Source organism: Cariama cristata, unplaced genomic scaffold (genome assembly GCF_000690535.1).
Source record: "Cariama cristata isolate BGI_N322 unplaced genomic scaffold, ASM69053v1 scaffold10716, whole genome shotgun sequence".
Taxonomy (NCBI): domain Eukaryota; kingdom Metazoa; phylum Chordata; class Aves; order Cariamiformes; family Cariamidae; genus Cariama; species Cariama cristata.
The window spans coordinates 27,691-49,535 of record NW_009623848.1 but is presented as its reverse complement, the minus strand read 5'-3'; the positions used below and the strand labels follow the sequence as shown (position 1 = coordinate 49,535).

General features: G+C 39.6%; 1 protein-coding gene across 1 annotated transcript in view; it reads right to left on the bottom strand.

Annotated features, from left to right (window-relative positions):
• Window positions 1-24: 24 nt before the first annotated feature.
• The window catches only part of LOC104163813 (von Willebrand factor-like), a 46,789-nt gene continuing 24,968 nt past the window's right edge, over window positions 25-21,845 (bottom strand). Inside the window, exons 10-18 of the mRNA XM_009702931.1 lie at window positions 20,184-20,303; window positions 19,253-19,409; window positions 18,511-18,669; window positions 17,293-17,428; window positions 13,331-14,670; window positions 12,470-12,589; window positions 10,091-10,234; window positions 1,174-1,317; window positions 25-209 (exon numbers count right to left, since the gene is read on the bottom strand). Coding sequence (XP_009701233.1) covers window positions 34-209; window positions 1,174-1,317; window positions 10,091-10,234; window positions 12,470-12,589; window positions 13,331-14,670; window positions 17,293-17,428; window positions 18,511-18,669; window positions 19,253-19,409; window positions 20,184-20,303 — 2,496 coding nt within the window. The 3' untranslated portion in view covers window positions 25-33. The remainder of the gene's footprint in view (window positions 210-1,173; window positions 1,318-10,090; window positions 10,235-12,469; window positions 12,590-13,330; window positions 14,671-17,292; window positions 17,429-18,510; window positions 18,670-19,252; window positions 19,410-20,183; window positions 20,304-21,845) is intronic.

Here is a 21,845-nt window from a genome sequence, read left to right as displayed (position 1 = left end):
ATGATTCTATGATTCTATAACGATTCTATGATTCTATGACTTACCCATGCACACTTTTTTGATAAATTCACTATCCAGTGTGATCATAGTGGATAAATCTTCAAAATTCTGAAGCTTCATGATTCTGTTAGCAGCTGATGGTCCAGCCAAAGTCCTTAGTTGCTCTTCATCATATCTGTTCCCAACTCCAATTGGAAACAGGGATACCCCTAGGAAAAGATAAAAGGTTTTAAATGGGCAATGCACAGGAGAAGGTGGTCTTTGCTGTTGCATTTTTTCATTTGCTTCTTCAAAAAAAAAGAACTGGGAAAAGTATATTCTCCAACAGTTAATTTTCATGTATTACTTGCATCACTCCCTCCACATATGCTAAAGGCAATTAAGGGCAGAAATGGTGATGCTTTAACCACAGTGTTAGCTAAGATGAGCTCTATTAATCCCAAGTATAATAAGATCATGCATGGTCAACAAAACGCAGCTGCAGGCTTAATGACAACATCTTCACTTTTTTTCAAATGTAAAAAACTCAGGATGTTGTTATCTTTCTTCACTTACATGGCAATTGGATTATTTTCAAACCATTTAATTAAAAGATAAGAGTTGATAGCTGTTATTTAGTCCATGCCTTATTCAATAGCTCCCAAAGCAACCTACAAAGGAAGTCAATGTTCTTTGACTGAACACCTGAGGAAACTGAGGTATAGAGACTACAGCCAGAAAACTTTAAAAAACATCATGCAGCACACACGGATAGCAAAAGCATGTTCCTGGATAGGTCAGTGCAGAATCTGATCAAATCCTCTCATTTATTATTGTTAGAGTGATCCTTTCAAGATTCACTATACTGCAACAGTATGGAATTTATAATATTTGATCATGTTTCCGTCATGCCTGTCTATCCACAGGACCCTGCAAAATGAAATGCCACTAATTTGTGAAGTCTATGGAAGCTGTTCAGCTTAAACTGCACATTGGTCCTGAATTACCAGCAGCTCAAAGGCATCTTCATCAGGCAGGTATTGTTCAGGCCTGTTTCTTACCAGAACATTACACACAGTAAGTCCTGAACTTATATGAACGTACCAGTGCCTTAATTTTTCATCCTTTGTTCTAGTGCATTACTTTAATAGCAACAACTCTGCTTAAAAACAGTGACAGCAAAACGAGATTTACTGTTCATTCTTGCAGAAAGTGCAGCAGCGTCCACAGTGTCTTCTGATCTCCCCGACACGATGACAATCGCGATCTTTGATGCGCTGGGTCTCCCTCCACGGGATTCTGACATTGCATTCTGAACTACAAAATCAATGGCTTTTCCTAAGAACAAATGAAGAGATAAATGAGAGATGAGGCTATAAGACTAAATTCTTAATTTGTATTGGTAGATTATACAGTACCGGAAAACATTTATTCTTAAAGGACTTCTAATGTCTGCTTTATTGCTGTTACACTTAAGATCTTAGCTATTAAGAACCTACCAGTACTATTAAAACATCTCAACACAGGAGGACCATCCTTAGCTCCCCAGTTTCTGAAGTAATGGGAATTCTACTACCTTTACTTAGCCACAAGGATAAAGTTATGCTCCTCGCTTTCGTCGTTACCTTTTCCAGAAGTATTACCATTGCGTTACACAAAAGGAAAGAAGGTATCATGGAAGAATATATATTTATTTCTCAACTGCAGACCAACAGTGACATCCAGTGGCTATCTGATCTACAACGTCACACCATCTTGAACTGTACACACAAGTTGCTCAGTGCCCAGAGATCTAATCCTTCTCTCATCTGGTCAACTTTTTTTACGGCTGTGAAAAGCATATCTTGCCTCCCTACTACTAGCAACCTCTCTGAAGTCTAGACTCAGACTAACCCATAATATAACTGAGTGATCCATATTAAAAACAAAACAAACCAAAACAACAAACAAAACCCACAAAACACACAAAGAAATTCTACCTTATTTACCAAATCACAAACTCCCGTAAATGGATAGCTGCTGCCTTTTCATTTAACATCTGTGAACACTCGGGCAAATTCTAGTTCAAAATCATGACCTCAGCAAGAGAGTACTTTGCTAGCACTCATATTTAGATATGTATTTGCACAAATATTTATACTGGGAATCATGATATGCAGCTTTCTTAAAAGCTCCTTTGGGCTTGGAATTTATGAGGTCAGGAAGTAGAAATGATACCGTGTGACTGATGGGACATTCAGGGCAAACAGTGAACGGCGAATAAGAAATACTTGAAAGGCTAGTTCCTCTGAGCAATCGGCAGTAACTGTGGAGCAGAAATATGTTTGCCTGAGGAATTCACTGAACAATTTTAAAAAACAAACATATTTGTAAAACACTGGAAGTCAGATCACAGATAATTCACCAGCACACCCCCAGAATACCTTAGCACACCTGAACACTTTGCACTTCATATCTTCTTTCATCATGTCACCTACCCCTTGCCACTGACAGAAGCAAAGGTCCTTTTCCCAAGCTCACCCTCATCTTCATCTGTCATCTCTCCACCCAGATGCCCACAACTCAAGAGAAGAGCTGGGAGCCACCAGGAACCGCTGCCAGGCCCTGTCAGACCTACCGCAGGAACAGGATCCATATCAATTTCTCCTTCTATAAGCTTTCACCTATCATGCGCCGTTACCTCCACCAGCGATCTCCTGTCTAGAGAGGGTCACATATTTTCCCAAGCACTAGTTTTCAAATAGAAAGATGCATGTTTGTTTAAATCAAAATGCTTTTTGGAAATGTCAATTATGATCAGAAGGAAGGAGGGGGAAAAACCAAACCAAACGAAAAATCAACAGAAAGCTTTCAACAGTATTTAAGAACAAAATGGGATGTTTCTCTTCTCTTTCTTGCTATGATTATCTTTTATTTAGTCCTTCCAACTGTGTGGATTCATTTCATTCCTATATTTTGATTTTCATTCCCACATAATTTTGAATTATATTTTACATACGAAATGAAAACACGATAGAGTTTCTGTTCAGTGAAAACCTCAAAATTCTGAATGTTTTTGTACTTGCAACAAAATATATTTTAAAACACCATTATTAGTTGGGTGACGGTGATTCCATTTCACAGACTACTATTCCTGACCAGAAAAATTCACTAACCCCAGGTATTAACTCATGTCCTATATGATTGTCTCACAATCACTGCTACAAAAGGTTTTGTTGTCCAGTAGTTACTCTGTATGTCTGTAGAGGTAGATGTTAGATACAGAATGGCATGTTAACTATAAATAACTAAGGGATAAAACAAAACTAATATGCCTATATTCCAATCCCCGAGATTGCTCTAGGATCGTCTCTGTGCCAGAAAATGGACTCATTTCCCTTTTGTCCTATAAATAATTACTAAAAAAAGTATTGCAGGTTTTAACTTTCAAATATTTTAGGTTAAACTTTTGTGCAGCAAGAATCACAAATGATTTTTCATTCGTGAAAAGGACTTGGAATTTCTGCGTTCGACTTTTTTTAACGACCCTTTGACTTTTGTGTGGTTGGTATGGTCACCAGCTGCTGCAGTTCCATTTTTCTTTCTCCTATTAATTCTGAAATTTTTCAGAAACTTCCATACATATCTGGAAACTGGAAAACCCATTATTGTTATAATTTCTAATAAAGAAATCAAGTTCCATTGTAATAGAACCAGAGACTATTTCAAAGTCCCCAAAAAACAATTACTCAATTTAATGCATGGAAAATTTGTTTTAGTGTACTAAAAACTCTTTGGAGTTCTCCTCTTATTTTGAAGCCAGCTTTAGACAAAAGAGCCAGGTGTCTGAAGCCATGATCAAACAAATGCTTTTGTCCTGCTAGAGGGATTCAGAAAGTCACCATCCCAAACTAGAAGCTGTCACTTCTCAGATGTTTGTCTCTACATCTCACCAGGGAGGGAAATACCAAACTCCTCAGAGGTCATAATAGAAAATATTGACTGCAAACAAACTAACTTGAACATTTTCTTACTACTAGACTGGAACACAATAGTAATCTGCCATTTTCATACCAATAAAGGAAATTTAAAATGTTTACACTGCAATAAATATCACCAAGCACGAGGCTATATTAAGACTGAAAAGAGAGTGCACAGCATCTTCGACAAAATTAAATTAGCTTTAAAGCGACCAGGTCTGAGCCACACAGGCTTCAGCCTTTATGAGACCACCTTGTGTCTTACACACCCCTTCAGCGGCTCCACTCCAGCTTGCTCCGACATATCTACAGACATTGCAAATGCATCTCTGGCTGTGTTGGTGCCATCACAAGTTGCTGGCAGAAGGAAGGGTCCTGCTCCTCCACATTCACCATGCCCTTCCAGTCCCCTGCAGTCAGCACTGTTGCCCATCGGGCCACCCAGCTAGCCGCTTCAGGCAACTCAACATGTCTGAAAAACAACCTTTCTAAAAAAGTGTAAAGTTTTCAGCCATTTTGGTCCTTCTCTCAGCTTGCTGAAGGTCCAATGCACATCCCTTCCCACGTTCCCCATAAATAAATAACCTAAACACACCGTCTACTGTGTAAACAAGCCCAGCTCTAACTCAGGAAGCTTGCGCTGTTTCATCCTGTACAGTAGTTGAGAAAAGATTTGGGTTCTTCTTCCTCGCAGTTCTCCAGGATACAGCGGCAGGAACTTACTATCTGTAGTAGTTTGGTTTGAAACGCCCAATGCACTCCCCACACCAAGTGTGCACCACTGAGGTGTCAGGGGGCCGGGCCCTTCTGCAGTAGCTAGCTCTTACATCTGTTTAGCTGTATGGGACCACACCATCAGCTATTTATTTCAGCGATGGACCCTAGAGAAAATCGAAATGCTAACAGAAAATACCCTAAACCCTGCTCCGTAAAACAACAAAACAATTTTTTTGTCTTTAAAGAAAATCTGACAGTGGCCAAAACATCATTTGCTAGCATTGACAAGGGGTGTCATATAAGCCCCAGTGAAGTGAAGGGGAGGTTTGCTATGGGCTTTAAGGGTCACACATTTTTAAGGATTTCCTCTGTGTGTGCATGCGACCCTAAGCTCGGACTAGCAGCCAACATGTTTCCACGTACTGAACATAGGAGTAAATTATGTTAGTCTCATGTATTATTGTTACAAATGGTTTCTGTTTCTTACATACACAATGTGCTATCAAAAAAAAAAAAAAAAAAAGAAAAAAGGTAACAAATGGGCTTTGGAAGCAGAATGACTTCTATACTTATATGTATTTTAGGCATTAGACATACAAGCCATGAGAAATCGAGATGGAAGTCTCAAAGCCAAAAGCCTTCATCACATACAACAGAATAACAGAGCTGAGTGCAGCATGACACATGATAAAAAAAATCTGTTCCCAAAGGCAGTGGACGTGATGGGGAATGAGTGTCTGGTCGTCTGCCCCTGACCTCCTGCCCTCTCTTCTCCTACTACCTCCACACATGTTACACTTACGCTGGTCCTGGCAGGTAATGGCCACAATTAACTTCATACATACACACACATACCCCCCTTCCCAAATTTGACCATTTAAACATATATCTGGATAACTGAACAAAAAGGCCTTGCTTGCAGGAGCACTAAGCCCCCAGCAGACTTTCAGCTCAGTTGGTAGGGCATGACTGCTAGTCATTGGGCATGTGCAGGGAAAAAATACAAATAAATAAAAAGAAAAAAACCAAAAAAACCATTGATCTATATGGGCTACTTTAAGAAGGGCATGTTGGTCATTCCAAAGGCCGCCACCACAGCATGGTACCTTCCCCCCATCTTTCAGCGTTGATACACTCCTGACTAGACTAGAGAGTGCAAAACACAAGTCATGTTTGGAATAATCATTAAAGCAAAACCAACAGAAAATATCCTACAAAGATAGGGAAAAAATGGAGAAGCAATGGCATCACTGCAGTCGTCTTCTCTCTGCTAAACTATGAACATTTGATGCTGAACTTTTGACAGTCAGAAAAGCCTTTGTAAGAACGGGTTTTGGCTGCTTTGAACAAGACTATTCAATAAGGGCTAATTAGCTGAATAATTATTTTTTTTAAATCATCTGATACACATTCAAGCCAGACTCATATTCTGAAGTAATAATTCAGAATGGCTCACATAGAGGTTCCTGCAAGCACTGAAAGCTGATTAAATGGACATAAACAAGTTTTAAGGACAAAATCTGTTGAGTAGAGTTGGAGGTGTTTACTAGGAGTCTACATGGAATTTCACTAGATTCTGCCTTATTGAATAGTGTCATTAATGATTTGGATAAAGGAGGAAAAACTGTGTAAAAAGGCATGCTAATCTGAATCACAGATATTGGGAACAATTATGAACATCATGGAATGAACTGAAAGAGCACAAGGTACCCTAAAAACATTTGAAATCCATCCAAGAAATAAAAACCAAGATTCATCCCAGAATAAGCCAATCTGAAGGAAAATAAACCAATGCACAGACATTTAATGGTTTGGTGGATGCCTCAGGGAAAGCAGAAACTGCTTAAAAGCAACCTTTGCAATTACTTACTTTAATTTTGTCTGAAATGAGGAATAAAACGTAAAGCCCCCATGAGGGTCTGTGGAGTTGTGACAGACAGGGGATTCTAGTTAAGCGGAGGTTCCTGCTGGGAACTTGTGAATCAGTGCCTTAAGTAGCCTCAGTGGTTTCGCTAACACTTCTGCAACATCTTGACCAAAAAAGAAAAACCACTACAAGAGGTCTTAATCACCCACAAGTACTGAAAGCTGCCTGGGAAAGAAGCAAAAAAAGAAATGGTTCCTCAGCACTTGGAGAGGTATAGAAAAAGCCAACATTATCTGGACTGTGGGTAGTGCAGATTGCATCTATTTAACGAAGGACTTCTCTCATCAGGAACAATCCTACATGATGATAGTTGGTCTTTATGTCTTAATTTAGGGTCTTGACATTGAATTGGTCATTTGGGGTTTTTTTAGCTGAAAATACCAGATTATTTTGATTTTGAAACAAATCGGCTATTGCAAACTGATCTCACAGATCGACAGTCTGTTCTTAGCACATTGATATTCTGGTATTAACACGTTTCAGTTAACAGAATGGCTCAACTCTCCACGAACAGCACAGATTTGTCAGTCCAACAGCCCACCACCACTGAAAGGAGCAGGCTACGAGGCCCCAAACTCTCTCCTCTGCTTTCCTGGCTCTGCAGGTCACAAATCCAGCGTTTCTCTTACCACCAAAGGGTTCTGATGATCCCGGGCTCCACCAGGACCATATTCAACTCGCAAACCTTCTAAGAAATGAACTGAAAAAAAACCAAGCAAGTAAACAAAAGTGCCAAGACTGAATTACAATAGCCGAGGGAAGAAACTCGTAGGCACCCAAAGCTGGCTTCAGAAAGGAGCCGACACCACGGATTCAGAAACAGTAGTGGGGGAGCAAGGGAAGACGACCTCTGGCTTTCAGTGGATGAAAGCCCTTAGATCATGGCAGCTGCTGACAAAACCACGGCCTTGGGGGGGTGATGGGGGACAAGATTTTGAAAACTCTGCATAGACCGCATCGCTCGGGGCAGAGATCTAAATAAAGAAGAGTGCTATGGTGGGCTTTTGCTTCCTAAACCACAGAGGGGCTTTAGAAAGGAAATATTTATACTTTCTTAATCATGACAGGCAAAGCTGAATGCTGCTGTTGAAATATGCTAATAACTATAGAAAGTTTCAGTAAAAATAGAGCATTTTTTTCCTAAGGGGTGGGGAAAACATACAATTATTTCCCTAACAATGCTTTTAATACAGTTGAGACACTTCGTACGTCCTCCAAATTTTGAGTCTGAAGCAGGCAGTGGGCATGGAACATATCAGCCTAAATGAGCTACTTTTAGTAAAGGTATAAGCAAGCAAAATCATGTTTTTATAAAGTCTTAAGTGGTATTTACTGTAGGGATTGCTCAATGTGCTCCCTATGACTCTCCTAAATACCCATGAATGCTGAACAGAGGCATGTTTACGTGATTCTCAGTTCTCTCGCATAGATCACCCTTTTAGCTGAATGAAGGCTTATATAGTCAGCTCTTGCTTGCAGTTTGTTTTCTTCTTTTTTTTTCCAGTTATTTCTGACAATTCATGTCTGAATATCCCCAGAGGTTCTTCTCAATAGGTTACTTGAGCCAAAATTTGCCTGATACTATCTTATCATATAAGCATGGGAAAGCTTTGTGGTATAAGCAGCTCTTTTTTGTTCTGCCTATGCCCCTCAAATACTCCGTAGTTTTTCATTTCTTGCTAATAAAATGCATCTCTCTCCTGGAGTTTCCTTATGGTTAAATGAAACAGAAAAGGGAACGCTTTCTGCAGTAAGACTTTTGCAGCGATGGCAATAGAGCCTACAACTGCTCTCTGCACATATAGCTGTTTTGATCAAAATAGCATGATTTGGATCAGCAAAGATTGAACAAGGATTACACAGAATCGTGTTTCTACCATAGGGAAGCCAGTGTAAACGAGAAGAAACAGCACTGGTCTGATGGTAACAATATTTTTGACAGGTAAATCCGGATCAAGCCCTCCATAGGCTAGAAAAGATTTCCAAATCTACCTAGGGAACTACAATACCCAGACTGAGCCATCTACACTTTTTAAGTAGCCTCTACGTTTCCAGAGGCCCGAGCACAGACAGAATGACATGAATGACCATGCGTTTCCCATGGATGCTGAGTCTCCTACACAGTCAGCTGAATTCACACACATTATAAGGTGCAGGATAGGACCACAGTGAGTTATTTTCATTACTTCATTTGGGAGGAACTACTTCTACTCTATTCCATTTTGGTTCATTATACCACATCCCTCATCGTGGTCTCTGAGCATTTTCCAATGAGACATAAACAAATCACTAACGAGTATGTCATGTGGCTGCCTCTCCCATTTCATTTCCCAAAGGCCATGTTTTCTCTGTTTATCCTGTAGTTCAGTGTGGCTTACTATACACATTACATGGAAGGCTTCACAAAACTTATCTATTTGTACGTAACAATTTATTCTACAACGAGCCTATAGAAGTCTCATCAGCCATCTGGTATTTTTATTTCTCCAGGCTGAGAAAGTAATCATGGCTAATCCTCCTGCGAACTATGGAAGTCAGGTTTTATTTCTCACTTTTCTGTACCAATAACTCTTTACAGTCTGAAGTAGGCCAAAGACTCTAAAAATCTGTGTACTCCTCAACTCTTATAGGACCCTAATGCTAGGTGGCTGCCAGAGCAAATGTGGTTCCAGTCCAGAAGAACAAAATTCTCAGGGTATCTGATGAAAGAAGATACGCTGGAGAAGAATCATTTTTTGCTGAACCCTACAACTGATCCATGTGTGCGTACTGAATTTCCACAGACCCACGGGGAAATCTGTGTTATGTTTTAGCACATGAAAATTGAAGTGGACATGTTTTTCAGGATGCAGTTGCCTGGAACAGAAGATGATGTCTCACAAGTAACTCTTCAGCTAAGGTGCCGCCTTAGGCAATCGTCGCTCCCTGGCACCATCCTCAGCCTTGTGCCAGCCCAAGTCCTTGTGGGACCAGCACAGCAACTTGGATGAGGGAACTGAACCACCCAGAATATAACTACTGTTTTGCTAGGTTATTTTTTAACCAGATCGGTTATGCTAGCTCAACACAGAGTAACAAACACTTGGCGAAGGCAGCTATTGAAGTCAGCATAAGCAGTTCTGCTGCCAAATGTCTAATCAACTAATTGATGCTGAAAGGTTAATGATCAAAGTCTTTACTTCTTAATTATGTTTTGCTTGCTTGAAAGATAATGAATGCAAACCCTGAGAATTACTTCAAAGCTAAAAAGAAACCAGTCGTCTTCTTTATAAAATACATTAAGATAAACCCTAATGTGAGTAACCTATGGATACATTTTAATGGAGAAAACTGAACATTTACCAAGACAGGTACATATAGTAAAGATATGAGTAAACCAAAAAAAAAAGTTGAGAGTCCTACCACAATAGCACTGACACAAATTGCTGATTGGGCCAGGCTATTTTTAGCATTTCTGGGTTTTTTTTTTCCCTCTTGTTTAAACATCAACATCCACATAATGACTCACCTAGTCTGGTAGGACCTTGCTCCCTTTGTTGAATTGAGCGCACCATCTCTACAAGCTTTTTAGCCTCCTGAGGCACGTTCCATGAAATTTCTAGATTATTTTCCCTTGCATACTGGAGAACTGACACATGAATTGAAGTATTGCCTGAAGCAGAAACCAGAAAATGAACATTTTAAGCAGTGCATATGAATGTCTTAAAATAAATCTAAAGGATACATTATGGTTGTGTTTTACATTAAGCACAACTAGACAGCAATTTTCCAACAGAGTGTGAAAGCTGCATTTTCAATCAAAAGATCAAAACTGAACTATTCCCAGGTGAAAAAATACGCAAGTACTGGAGGGAACAGTTGTTTTTCTCTCAGGAATCAGTATGCAGTATTTTACCTCAGATCACTTTGACCACGATCAGAGACTTTATTAATCTCCAAATATTATTCCTTTTCCATCTTAAAATTGTCTAAACATCACTTTTTTTTTTTTTAATGTGCATATTGTTTTGCAAGAGCAGTAGTTTGATGCCCCATTTGTCTGATGGGCCAAGTTCCCTGGATGACTACATTTCAGGCAAATTTCCCTCTGTCATACATCACTTGAGTGACATGCATCAAGCTGTAGCATGGGACAGATTGGTCCCAGGAAGTATCACCTGCAAAGGGCAATGAAGAGGAATTCCAAGTTCTGCTATTCTCTGACATCCTGGTTCTGCTTATACATTATGCAAGAAGTATGAATAAAACTATTACCAGAGGGTTGATATAGATAGTTACTAAATATCAGACTTGCAGAATTGAACTGGGCAATACATTGCTTATAATGATCGGCTATATCTCTCTTCATGGTCTTAGAAGGACTTCTACTGTATAGGGAAGATACTTATGTATACAGTATATTATTCTGTATCAATGCTTTGTAAAACATTTATGAATGAAGTTAAATGTGATTTCACATGCCCAAATGCTGCAGCCCTGTATCGATCTGAATATGGTCTATTCACTACACTTTACAGTTTTTCCATGGTCTTCTTAAAGATTTTAAAATCAAGGTCACAGCGAGGAGTCATAGCTACATTACTATTTTCCTGTTGTTAATGATGTAACGTTTGCTATTACAGGCTTCAATGATAAGGAAAACAGCTAGGCTAAAATAAATTGTCTGTTCGTTTGTTGTTTAGTTTGAGTTTATTTCACTTGGCTTCCTTCTCTGTATCACGCATGTACACTTTTCAGAAAGAGAGTGTCTTCCATGTACTATCTCTAAAAAAAAATCAAATCTAACTTATTCTAGACATACAGAAATGCTATACTTTTCCTCTATGAGCTCTCTAATTAGTACAAGTGCTGGTAATCACCTCTTTTGGAAGCACAGGTATAATACAAATATGTCAACACCCAGTGGGAAACAGTAGAGCAACAGCAGTTGCTCCATGGAAATGGTTTAATGCGGAATTGAAAAAGTACAATTCTAATCAAAAAAAATCCAGGTTATTAAAACAAATGCTACTGGGAAAACACAGGATCCTGTGCAGCCTCTGCCATGCGGATGGAGTTGGTGCAATGGCATACGATGTCCTAACTTACTACGTGCACCACATGGTCCCTTCACGTATGCGCAGGATATATGGCATTCTGCCAGGGTGCCTGCACTGATAATAGCTGTGCCGAATGTACAGACAGAGGTGTACCTCCCATCAGTACATACTCTGCAAGCTCAGCGAGTCTAGTGCTCCCAAAAAGCATCTGTCATCCAACATGAGTCAGGAAACAAATCTTTAAAAGTCAGTTCCAGCACCCTAGGAGAGCCAAAAAGAGCTGGTCAGAACCTGAAATGCCTGTTCCGAAGACCAAAATCTTGCAGTCAGACCAAACCAGAACCAAAAACCCTCTGAGTTATCCATTCTTACATGAACCAGAACTGAACTTGAACTACTATTTTCAAATCTGTTGAACCTAATCCAGATCTGAACCAAAAACACACATGTATTTTTGCTTTTCTGTCACAGAACAACAGTTCAGCTAAATCTCCATCCTCTGACAGGGACGTCTTTGCCTGTTTAGCACACATACTTCTTAGGTGCAGCACAGTATAAAGGGAAGCGCTCATCAGAGCTGTTCCTCATCACAAGATTCCCTGAATTGGATGTCAAACCTTTATTCACTTGAACCACTACGGCTTGGTTTGGGAGGAAACTGAACTCCATCTGAATCAAAAGCTTTACTAGATTGATTTCCCCATTATAAACTTAAATTTTTTTGAGGGATTAGAATGAGTCATTTAAAAATAAAAATTAAAAAACTATATCGAGAAGCTGTTTTGTCCTGTATAAGCAAAAGAATACGAAGTATCTTTATATGTTTGAGTTAAAAGACAGATACATACTGATCTCAGCACTTTCAATAAATGCCCGTACAAAGTTTTTCATTTCCTCAAACTCTGATGCTCCAATATTGGAACTTCCATCCAGAAGAAAGAGGACATCCATTGGTTTGTTGCACAACTCTGAGGAGGGGGGAAAAAGGGGAAAAAAAAGGGGGGGTTATTTATACTTGAGCAGAAAGGGCAGACACCTGCATTTTGGGAAAACAAAGCAGGATAATGACCAGTTGAAACAGTAAGTGATGCCCCTTTAATGAAAACCTTCAGGTTTATATTCAATGGGATACATGAGTATTTCAATTCTTGCTTTACTTCTAATGCTATTTTACCCTCAGAGGACTAAAACAAAAACAACAGCAAAGAAAAAAAAAAAAGACAACAAAACCCTAAACCAAACCAATAACAAACAAAAATGAAACACAAACACAAAATACCCCCCCGCAAAAAAAAAAAAAAACACCAAACAAACCCCACAAAAAAACCCGAACCCAAAACAAAACCAAAAAAACACAAAACCAATGAAGCCTCTTCAGGAAAGAGGAAGTATAATTTTAACTTGCTTGAGGCAGGCAGATGAGAATAACTTTTTTTCTTCTGTCACCCTCCAACCTATCTGAAAGCTACTGTACTTTACTGACAGAGGGAGGCAAGGACTTCTGAGCCTACAGAAGTTCTGTGCTCAGTACTGCTGAACTGGGGCAGCATCCTCAGACTCCAGTGAAGATAAATGGTCCTTCCTTGGCATTTGGATGAGATACCAAATGAGATATGGGAACCCTTCAAATTTCAGTGATGTGAGAGGGAAATGGAGCAGACAGGACAGAGGCAAGAGGAAATTACACAGAAAAATATGTCTAACTTTACCTGGAATTTCTGTCCAAAATTTACGAGAGCAGCACGACTGCAGCACTAATTCAGGTGCTTCTTCAATAAGTGTGCTGTAACTATGCAAGATAATTGGGTTATTAGGCTGACTGATCTGTCTGAGCTCTTGGATATTTGCATTGGGGGTTATGCCTATGGGAATAACATTTATGCTCCTGGGAGGTCGCGTGATAACATCAGTGGAAGGACTGGATGACACCATATATACCAAGTGAGGAACATATTGCCTGCCCCCATTCACTGATGTAAATGTATGTTTGGAAATATAATCGAGAGCATTCCCAGTGTTGGTAGCCTTCCCTCCTTGGTAGGGTATGCTCCTCACTTTCTCAATAATACTTTCCTTTGACTGTATTTCCCTAAAGGAATATTCCAGAGTGACAGTCTCTGAATACTGCATGACTGTAACGTGAATATCTTCCTGTCCTACATTCATTCCAGTGATCACCTTCTCAAGGAACTTCTTGACTATATTGAAATTTTCCTCCCCTACATTGTCAGATCCTTCCACAACAAAAGCAATGTCCAGTCTTTTGCGAGTGGGCTTTTCTGACAAGGGCGGTGGTGCTGTGAGTCCCCAAGTGGGAAATAAGACACTGGATATTGTGGGAGTGGATGTAGCTTGCACCAGAGAATTTTCTTCAGGTCCAAGATCACATAGATGATCTATGAGGAGATCCCTATTATCCATTAGCTCTAACACGTTGTTCATTAGGAAGGCTCTGTTATCTGGTGACTGCTTTTCAATGAATCTGATTTGTTCCACATTAACATACGGTCCAATCCCCACAGGTATTACTGCGATTTTTTTACTCTTCAAAGCTGTAAGGATGTTGCGGAATTTTCCTGGAGACTTGCTTGCTATAAATAGCACTGCAATTCTGGCAGCATTGGTCCTTTCCGCTTTTCCAAACACATGAAACACAGTGTATTTAAGCACTTCAGCGGCGGACGCTACTTCATCACCCGTGTATTTTATGCTTTGGACAATTTTTCTCATCTGTGACTGTGTTTTGATATCTTTAAGGCCAAGATAGATCGTGGGGCCAGCCCTATACACTAGAATTGACACTCGGATTTTCTTTTGGGAGATGTGGAGTTTCTTCATCATGCCAGTTATGAAAGTCTTCAGCTGTTCAAAGTCCTCCTCTGACAGTTTATTGGAGCCATCCATTAGGAAGGCCAAGTCCATCATCTTGCTGCATGAGTATTCACTGGGTGGGAGTTCAATGTCCTCCTCTGGAGCAGGTGTTGTTGGTGTTAGGATGTCCTCCACCAGTTCACAGGCTACACAGGTTAAGTTCTTCCCTTCACACACACTACAAAAAATCACCAAATTTAACAATAAAAAAAAAAAAAAAAAATCAATGCTTATAACAACATATCACCCATATATAATAGAAGAATATCCATACAGAAACAGTTAAATATCCCAAAAACACAACAAAACCAAAACATGGTGTGAATTAATTTTTTTTCCCCCCACCTCATTTCCCCACAAGGTATTGTACAGCTAAATCCTGTATGTTCATGCATATTTGCTTAGATCCAGGGAACATATGACAAACTATGATGTGTTTGTCAGAGGAAACTCTCCTCATAACAGCCTTTGGCAGAATGCATAAAATCTGCAGAAAACTGCCTAGAAACCCATCAAGCTTCAGCAATACGGCTGCCTACAAGCCACTGGTGGACTGAACTGGCACATCTGGTTGCTTCACACGGAAGCAAAACATGAGGCAGATAACACAAAGTGAAATCCTAGAGCAGAAAGATGCTTTTAGCTCTGATATGACTTGGCAGACTCTGTGAGGATGCTAGGTTTACCCAGATTTTAACCTTAGTTGAAATAACAACCTTTTTTTCTATCTCTAAAGCGCACTACCTTCCTTTTCTTTTTCCTGACTTCATTTTGGTTTGAATACAGCTTTGGCACGTGTTCATCCTCTGCTTTATTATGTCTCTCATTTACCATGTTCTCTTTTTCAGTCTCTTCTCTCATATTAAATGATGTATTTCATCTATAGCTGTTACTTCTTTTTAGTCCCATATCTTCCCTCATAATTTCTACCCACCTCCATTAGTACATTTTTCTCTTCCCCTTTCCATCTCAGCTCCCATTTTTCTTTTTCCCCCATCTCTGATTTTCTACTATTCATCCTCCTATATGGTCATGAGATTTTTCACCTCTGTCACCCTCCACCTTTTAGGAACTTGTTTATAATTCATCTATCTTTAGCAAGCCTTTAACCCTTCTGCCCTTCTAATTCCTGGTTGCATGATTCTCTGTACTTCACTTATCAGACTAAAGAATATGACTATGCTCATGCACAGAGTGGTACAGGCTTAGCCAATATATTTTCCTTATTTTCCCAAACAGTCCAAGAAACAGAATAGGAAAAGCTTCTGAAGGAGCAAGGACCAAAAAAATGCTTGTTTTCACTGCCAGAGAAAACCCAAGATGTACAAACTAAACAAGTCAATATTGGAAGAAGGTGCCATTTTCCAGGAAAAGACTTCACTTTACACATGGCACCTTAGTTTAAGTTCTCTATGTTTAAGCGCTATGTTCTTTTCAAGCTGCTTTTAGTGTCTTCCTAATTGAAGAATGCACAGCTACTTTTGGCATTAACGTATAGCAACAGAAGATTTATTATTTTAATCCTAATAAGAATGAGCCTCTTCTAGTTTCCAATTTCCTCTGGATATTTGCTATAAAATTCTTTTTTGTGCAATATTTTCTATTGTTTGTACAGATGGTGTAGGCATCTAAATTAGGTGACAGCTATGCAAAAGGATGTTTCCCTAGTGAGGTAAGTTTTCCTAATGTTCTGAAATCTTTTGTGAGCAATGGCCAGTGTATCAACATTTAAGATAAATTATTATTAAGGATTACAAAAATTAGGGAACAGAGACTCATTTATGAAGACTCTTTTTTGACCTTTTGATGGAATTCAAGGCTCTTCATGTATATTGTTAAAAAAAAGTATTTAATCGATTAGCATAGCAGTCTCATGCCCTGGGTTTATAGCACAGACGTACACTAGCCTTGGCAAGAGGCCAGGAATTCAAAGTTCATACCCATTTAGAGCTTCTGTGAGGTTCAGAGCATTTGGAGCTATGGTGTTAGTCTCGGCTAATAGCTGCTGCAGTTTTACAACTCGGTTTCTATTAAATATGGTCAAATCACAAGATCGAAAACTCTCTTGCATTCACAGCGCTATAAGTGACTAGTGAAAGTATCCATCTTGGGTCGAGACACCCGGAGAATGCCAGACTTTCAGATACTACAGGCCATGGCATAATATGCCACTGGGCAGTATACAGAATGATAATTAGTCTCTGCCACATTGCAGCTGAACGCCCTCATCCTGCATGGTGCACAGCATTCTGCATCCTGCCCTTAATTTTAATCATATTTGGAAATATATGCATGCAGGATCAGGCCATGGGATATCATCTTAAAATCTTGGGGAAATTGGTTTTCCAATAATAGTACATGATTCCAACTGCTAATAATTTCAGCGAGTTCTAGACTGAGTGCACTTTCAGATTTTGTACTATAGGTAGGATTTTTTTTTAGTGCTGGCAGAAGGAAAGAGTCTGATGGCTTTATTGATGTTGAATCACACCTTACACAAAAAGAAGTGGAACATATGAGGGTAGTAGGGCCACCTACACATGAGAAAATGCCTTTTCTGAAAGGAATTTATGAATTTCACTTGCTTAAATTCAGCTGACATCCTATAATCCCCACTGTCACTGAAAAACTTCAGCTTCAGATTGTATGTGAAGGGATATTGACATAAAAGATGGTTTCCAAGCTTCATCTTCAGTGGCATATTTAAAGTCACGTCCAAAAACTTATTCATGTGGATGTGCTTCATCTCTTTTCATCCTACTCAACAGGCGTGCTGTTTCACTGCATAAACCCACCGTACCAAGACTGACAGCGCTGTGGATCATCGCTGTTCAAAACTATTCTCCTTCCATGCGGGATCTTGACGTCTCCAACTGCACACACAGGACAGTCTTCCGGACTGACGCAATCCAGGGACAGTTCATCAAGTATTTTCCCTGTTTCAAAATAGCACAGTAGTATAAAGATGCCAATTTTCATGAATCGCAAAACTAATCATTGCGTTTACCCTGCTACAAAAAAACATTACAAGGCTTCTGAGTCGGGCTCAAATGTTCTGAATACTGTGCGTGTGTTATGGCCACTGCCAGCTTGACACAGAGAAGTATTTCGTTCTTTCATAATCACTTTTATTTAGATATTGGAAGTACTTAACCCAGTGTAAAACCTGCAACAGCCAGTACCATGCAGAAGGTGAATATACCTTTAGAAGAAAGCATTGAAGATGACAGGAGAAAATGGCATTTTTCTTTTTACATGTATATTATTTATTTCTCCCAGTATCCCCTACCTCACTCTGATCAGAGATGCCAGGGCCCAGAATAGCTATTTGGGGTCTGAAAATATCTTCTATCTTTGCCTTCAGGTCTTCCTGCTCTGCCATTAGAAGCTATTCATTCATCTGAGTTTTCACTTTCCTTTTGGATCTTGCTTGTCTTTCACTCCTTGCCTTTCTGTCTGTCTTTCTTCTCCCCGCTCCATATTTCCTCTATTTTTAACTTTCCCCTTTCTATGAGATAGTTGTTGGGAACAGTTAAGTTGAAAGCTCAGGCTCACAGGAGAATCCCTGCTGGGCACTCTCAGGAACATCAGAGCCTTGGAGGTAGTAAGCAGGTCAAGGCAAGGGGTTTCCCCCACTGCAGTAGTTGCTTTGAAGGAAAGCATTTTATGAGTGTCCAGCACAAATGCATACCCTACTTTAACATTTCACAAATTTAAATCAGGGTGCCTAACCACCTTCCTCCTTATGCTGTAAGAAATTGTGGTGAAAACACATCAATAAGCCTGTTAAGGAATTAACTGCTACATCTAAGTCTTTTGCAATCTCCAGCCTTACAAATTATGAATATTTCTCGACTGTAGGACCTCTTTTCATGCAATAGGAACACTTTGGGGGATTAAAAAAAAAAAAAAAAAACACCACACACACCACAAAACAACTCTACAGCAATACCTAGAAGTACCAGCAACAGAGCAGAAAAAGGTATAAGTAACTGCTTAAAGCAAAAGATGGACTTACCCGCAGGACAGTGTACATGGCATCCTTCCACACACCGCAGAGGGCACTCCAACGGCTGTGGGTGCTGGCATGTTATAGGACAAGCAGGTCCACAGCTATTATATCGCCATTCACATCGATAATCTAATTCTTGTTTATTCAGGTCCTCACAGCTTTGTGCTATGCAGTGAAAGAATCAGAGGTGAAAAAAAAAAATCAAACCAGAATGTATTCACCATGCCTCTCTGAACTATGACACCAAACTTGGTATGAAGTGGACCACATATACATAGAAAAAGAAAGATTCCCATCTTTAAATAAATATTTTTTTTTCTACATTTTTTTTTACTACATCCAGAGCAGGCCACTTCTTCACACTTACATCTTTTTTCACATAATGAAATGCTTGCTTTAGACCACAGATATTTGGTTTTGATAAAAACAATTGCGAAAACCAAATTTTCAGCTTTAATTAAAAATACATACATATTACAGAAACCATTTCTTTCTCTCAATTTGTTTGTACCATAGACTATTATATCCTCTAATTGAGGGAATGTTTTTTCCAGGTATGACTCTGAACATTAATAGAAATGGGAGTGGAGATGTCACTGTGAGCTGCTAGTCCAGTCCCATTAAGGTGAACTTCTCTGGACATCAGTGGGAGCAGAGGTGGATGAGAACAGTCTATCTGAGCCAACAGCTTATTGATTAAAAGCTTGAACCTTTTCACCTAGTTCTTCCTCATCTACCCTGTACTTACGGCACAGAGCTGGTGATCTCCAGTGAACAGCAACACCTTTTTGTGCGCAGATATGTGCATAGGCTGCTATAGCATCACAGAAGCAAGCACAGTCCCCAACAGATTCGCAAGCACAAGTGTCATACATGCAAATATCTATGTAGGGCTCAGGATTCACCTACAAAAGAGAAACACAGGGTACAGTACACTCAGTAAATTCCCTTCATCTCCTTCTTGTAGACATATTTAACCTCCAGATGCTTTGGCTGCTCCATTCGCCAAGAGTGCCACAGAAGTCAGTGCAGATCTTTCTGCTGATGTCAGCAAGGACACAAATTGGCCCACATTCTCGAAGTTGCTGCAGACACTGCAGTTTATTGTGCCGAAATATTCCCCATACGGAGTAACTGTATATGTTTTGGGGCCCCATAGCCTCTTGTGCAGCAGTTTGGGTAGCACACAGTCTGAATGGCATTACATTAGCTCAGCTCCCTCTCCCCTCAAATCTCAAGCCTTGTGCTTGACTTTACGTGCCAGTCTCTGTGTTTTAGAGTAAAATTTCCCTCAAGTAAAAGTTAATCTCTAGCTTATTACTAGGTGGGATCCTGTTATTTTCTCATGAAGTATCAGCTACAGGACAGGGTCAGAGATGAGAATGCCAGTTAGTCAGCCTCTTCCAAGTCCCGTGTGCTGTCTTTACGTGCCAGTCTCTGTGTTTTAGAGTAAAATTTCCCTCAAGTAAAAGTTAATCTCTAGCTTATTACTAGGTGGAATCCTGTTATTTTCTCATGAAGTATCAGCTACAGGACAGGGTCAGAGATGAGAATGCCAGTTAGCCTCTTCCAAGTCCCATGTGCTGTCAGCACAACCATACTTTTCCCCTCAGCTGTAATCAGTGTCAGCACAGATCACGCAGAATTGAAGAATGTGAAACACATGACACAATACTCACAAGTTTTTTGCATTCTTCAAATAGATCCCCAGACAAAATGCTGCATGACGTTTCTACCATCATCTGCTTCACTACATTTCCATTACACAGTGGAGATATCGAGGTCTGTTCCTGGTTGGGCTTAATATTGTAAGAGAGAAGCACACACTGTGTTAGCTTTGCCTTCAGGACCTCAGGACTCCTCAAATTGAAGTAAGAGACTCACTAGCACTAGATATTTTTCATGACAAAGGAAATTGTTTCTTTGAGTAACATTTTGACCTGTTGTATGACAGGCACAGATCCTGCCATGGCAGAATGCAGAGTAGAGAGGGTCACCTCCTACATTTTCTCCAGCTCTTACTTGTACGCTGCAGTTTTAACATAGACGTTTTGATGACAGAAAGTCCCACTGTACCAAACATCCATCCTGAAAAACGATCATTCACAGCTCTAGAGAAGGCCCATGAGACTCACAAATAGGATCAGTCTTCAGCAGAAAATACCCAAGGCCACCGCTGAATAAGAACGGCTCAGTAGGCTTCCCCCTCTCCCATTTAATTTATCTAAGAACAAGGAGCACTAACATTGACACAGCATTTATCACAGAGACAGTCTGCAGGTTCTGTTCTGTGCCTATTACACCGAAACGAAAAGCTGCTCCTTCTCAGTCTTACCCTGCGGTCTCACTCCTCATTATTACAACTTCTTCTGTGCTACGATCAAGTCATATCAAAAAAGTAACATTCAGTAAGATAATACTGTGGCTATGTCCAACTTGCACATAACTAGCAAATTAACCCACAAGATTCCATGTGATCAAAAATAAATGCTTCATTTTATTTTCTGATAACTTAAATCTTTTAAGGAAAGATCTAAAAAAGGCCTTCCTCCCCTCCCCCCCTCCCCCAAAAATTTAGATGAATTTTCAAGAGAAAGTTTTCTACCTTAAAAGCATCATCTGAATGAAATGCTTAATTTTACAAACATCAAAACAAGTTGTCTTCAAATTGCCTCCTCTCACTTTTTGGTTCAGAAGTATTTTTGGCCATAATTATTTGTCAGCTCTAGACAAATTTATTACTCAATTTCATTCTTTCCAAACTCTGTATTTGGAAAAGAGGAAGTATACTCTCATAGGTAGCATAACTAGCACCCCATGAAATCACCTAATCCCTGGCACCAGGACATAAATAACACTTTCAGAGAACAGGTAACCTCCTCAAAATTCAGAAGCAGTGACAGATGGCAGTAAGGTCTTACATACCCTCCAGTATCCTGCTTTTTTGTGTTCAAGTCTCTCCAATCTGAAAATAACAACTGAATAGTCTTTAAAAAAAAGATTGAGAAGCATATAGAAAGAAATTAACCTATGCATTCAGCTCTTCATAAATGAATGGACTAAGATTCGAGATGTAGAAGTTTGGATAGGGAAATACAAAATTTTTATCTGAACTCCCCTGGTCTGAAAATGACAGCTGGTTTTTTTAGACTAAGTTCTAAAATGAGATTTCCAGTTATACCTGGATTTCAAACATCTGGGCTGGCAAACTCTATGAACAGCCTCTACTGTACAGATTGGCTATTTTAAAATTCATCTGAAGCCAGGCAGTGCAGAGGCCTTAAATAAGTTAATTGATCTTTTATCAGATTTCAAGAAATAATATTATTTGGCAAAAATAT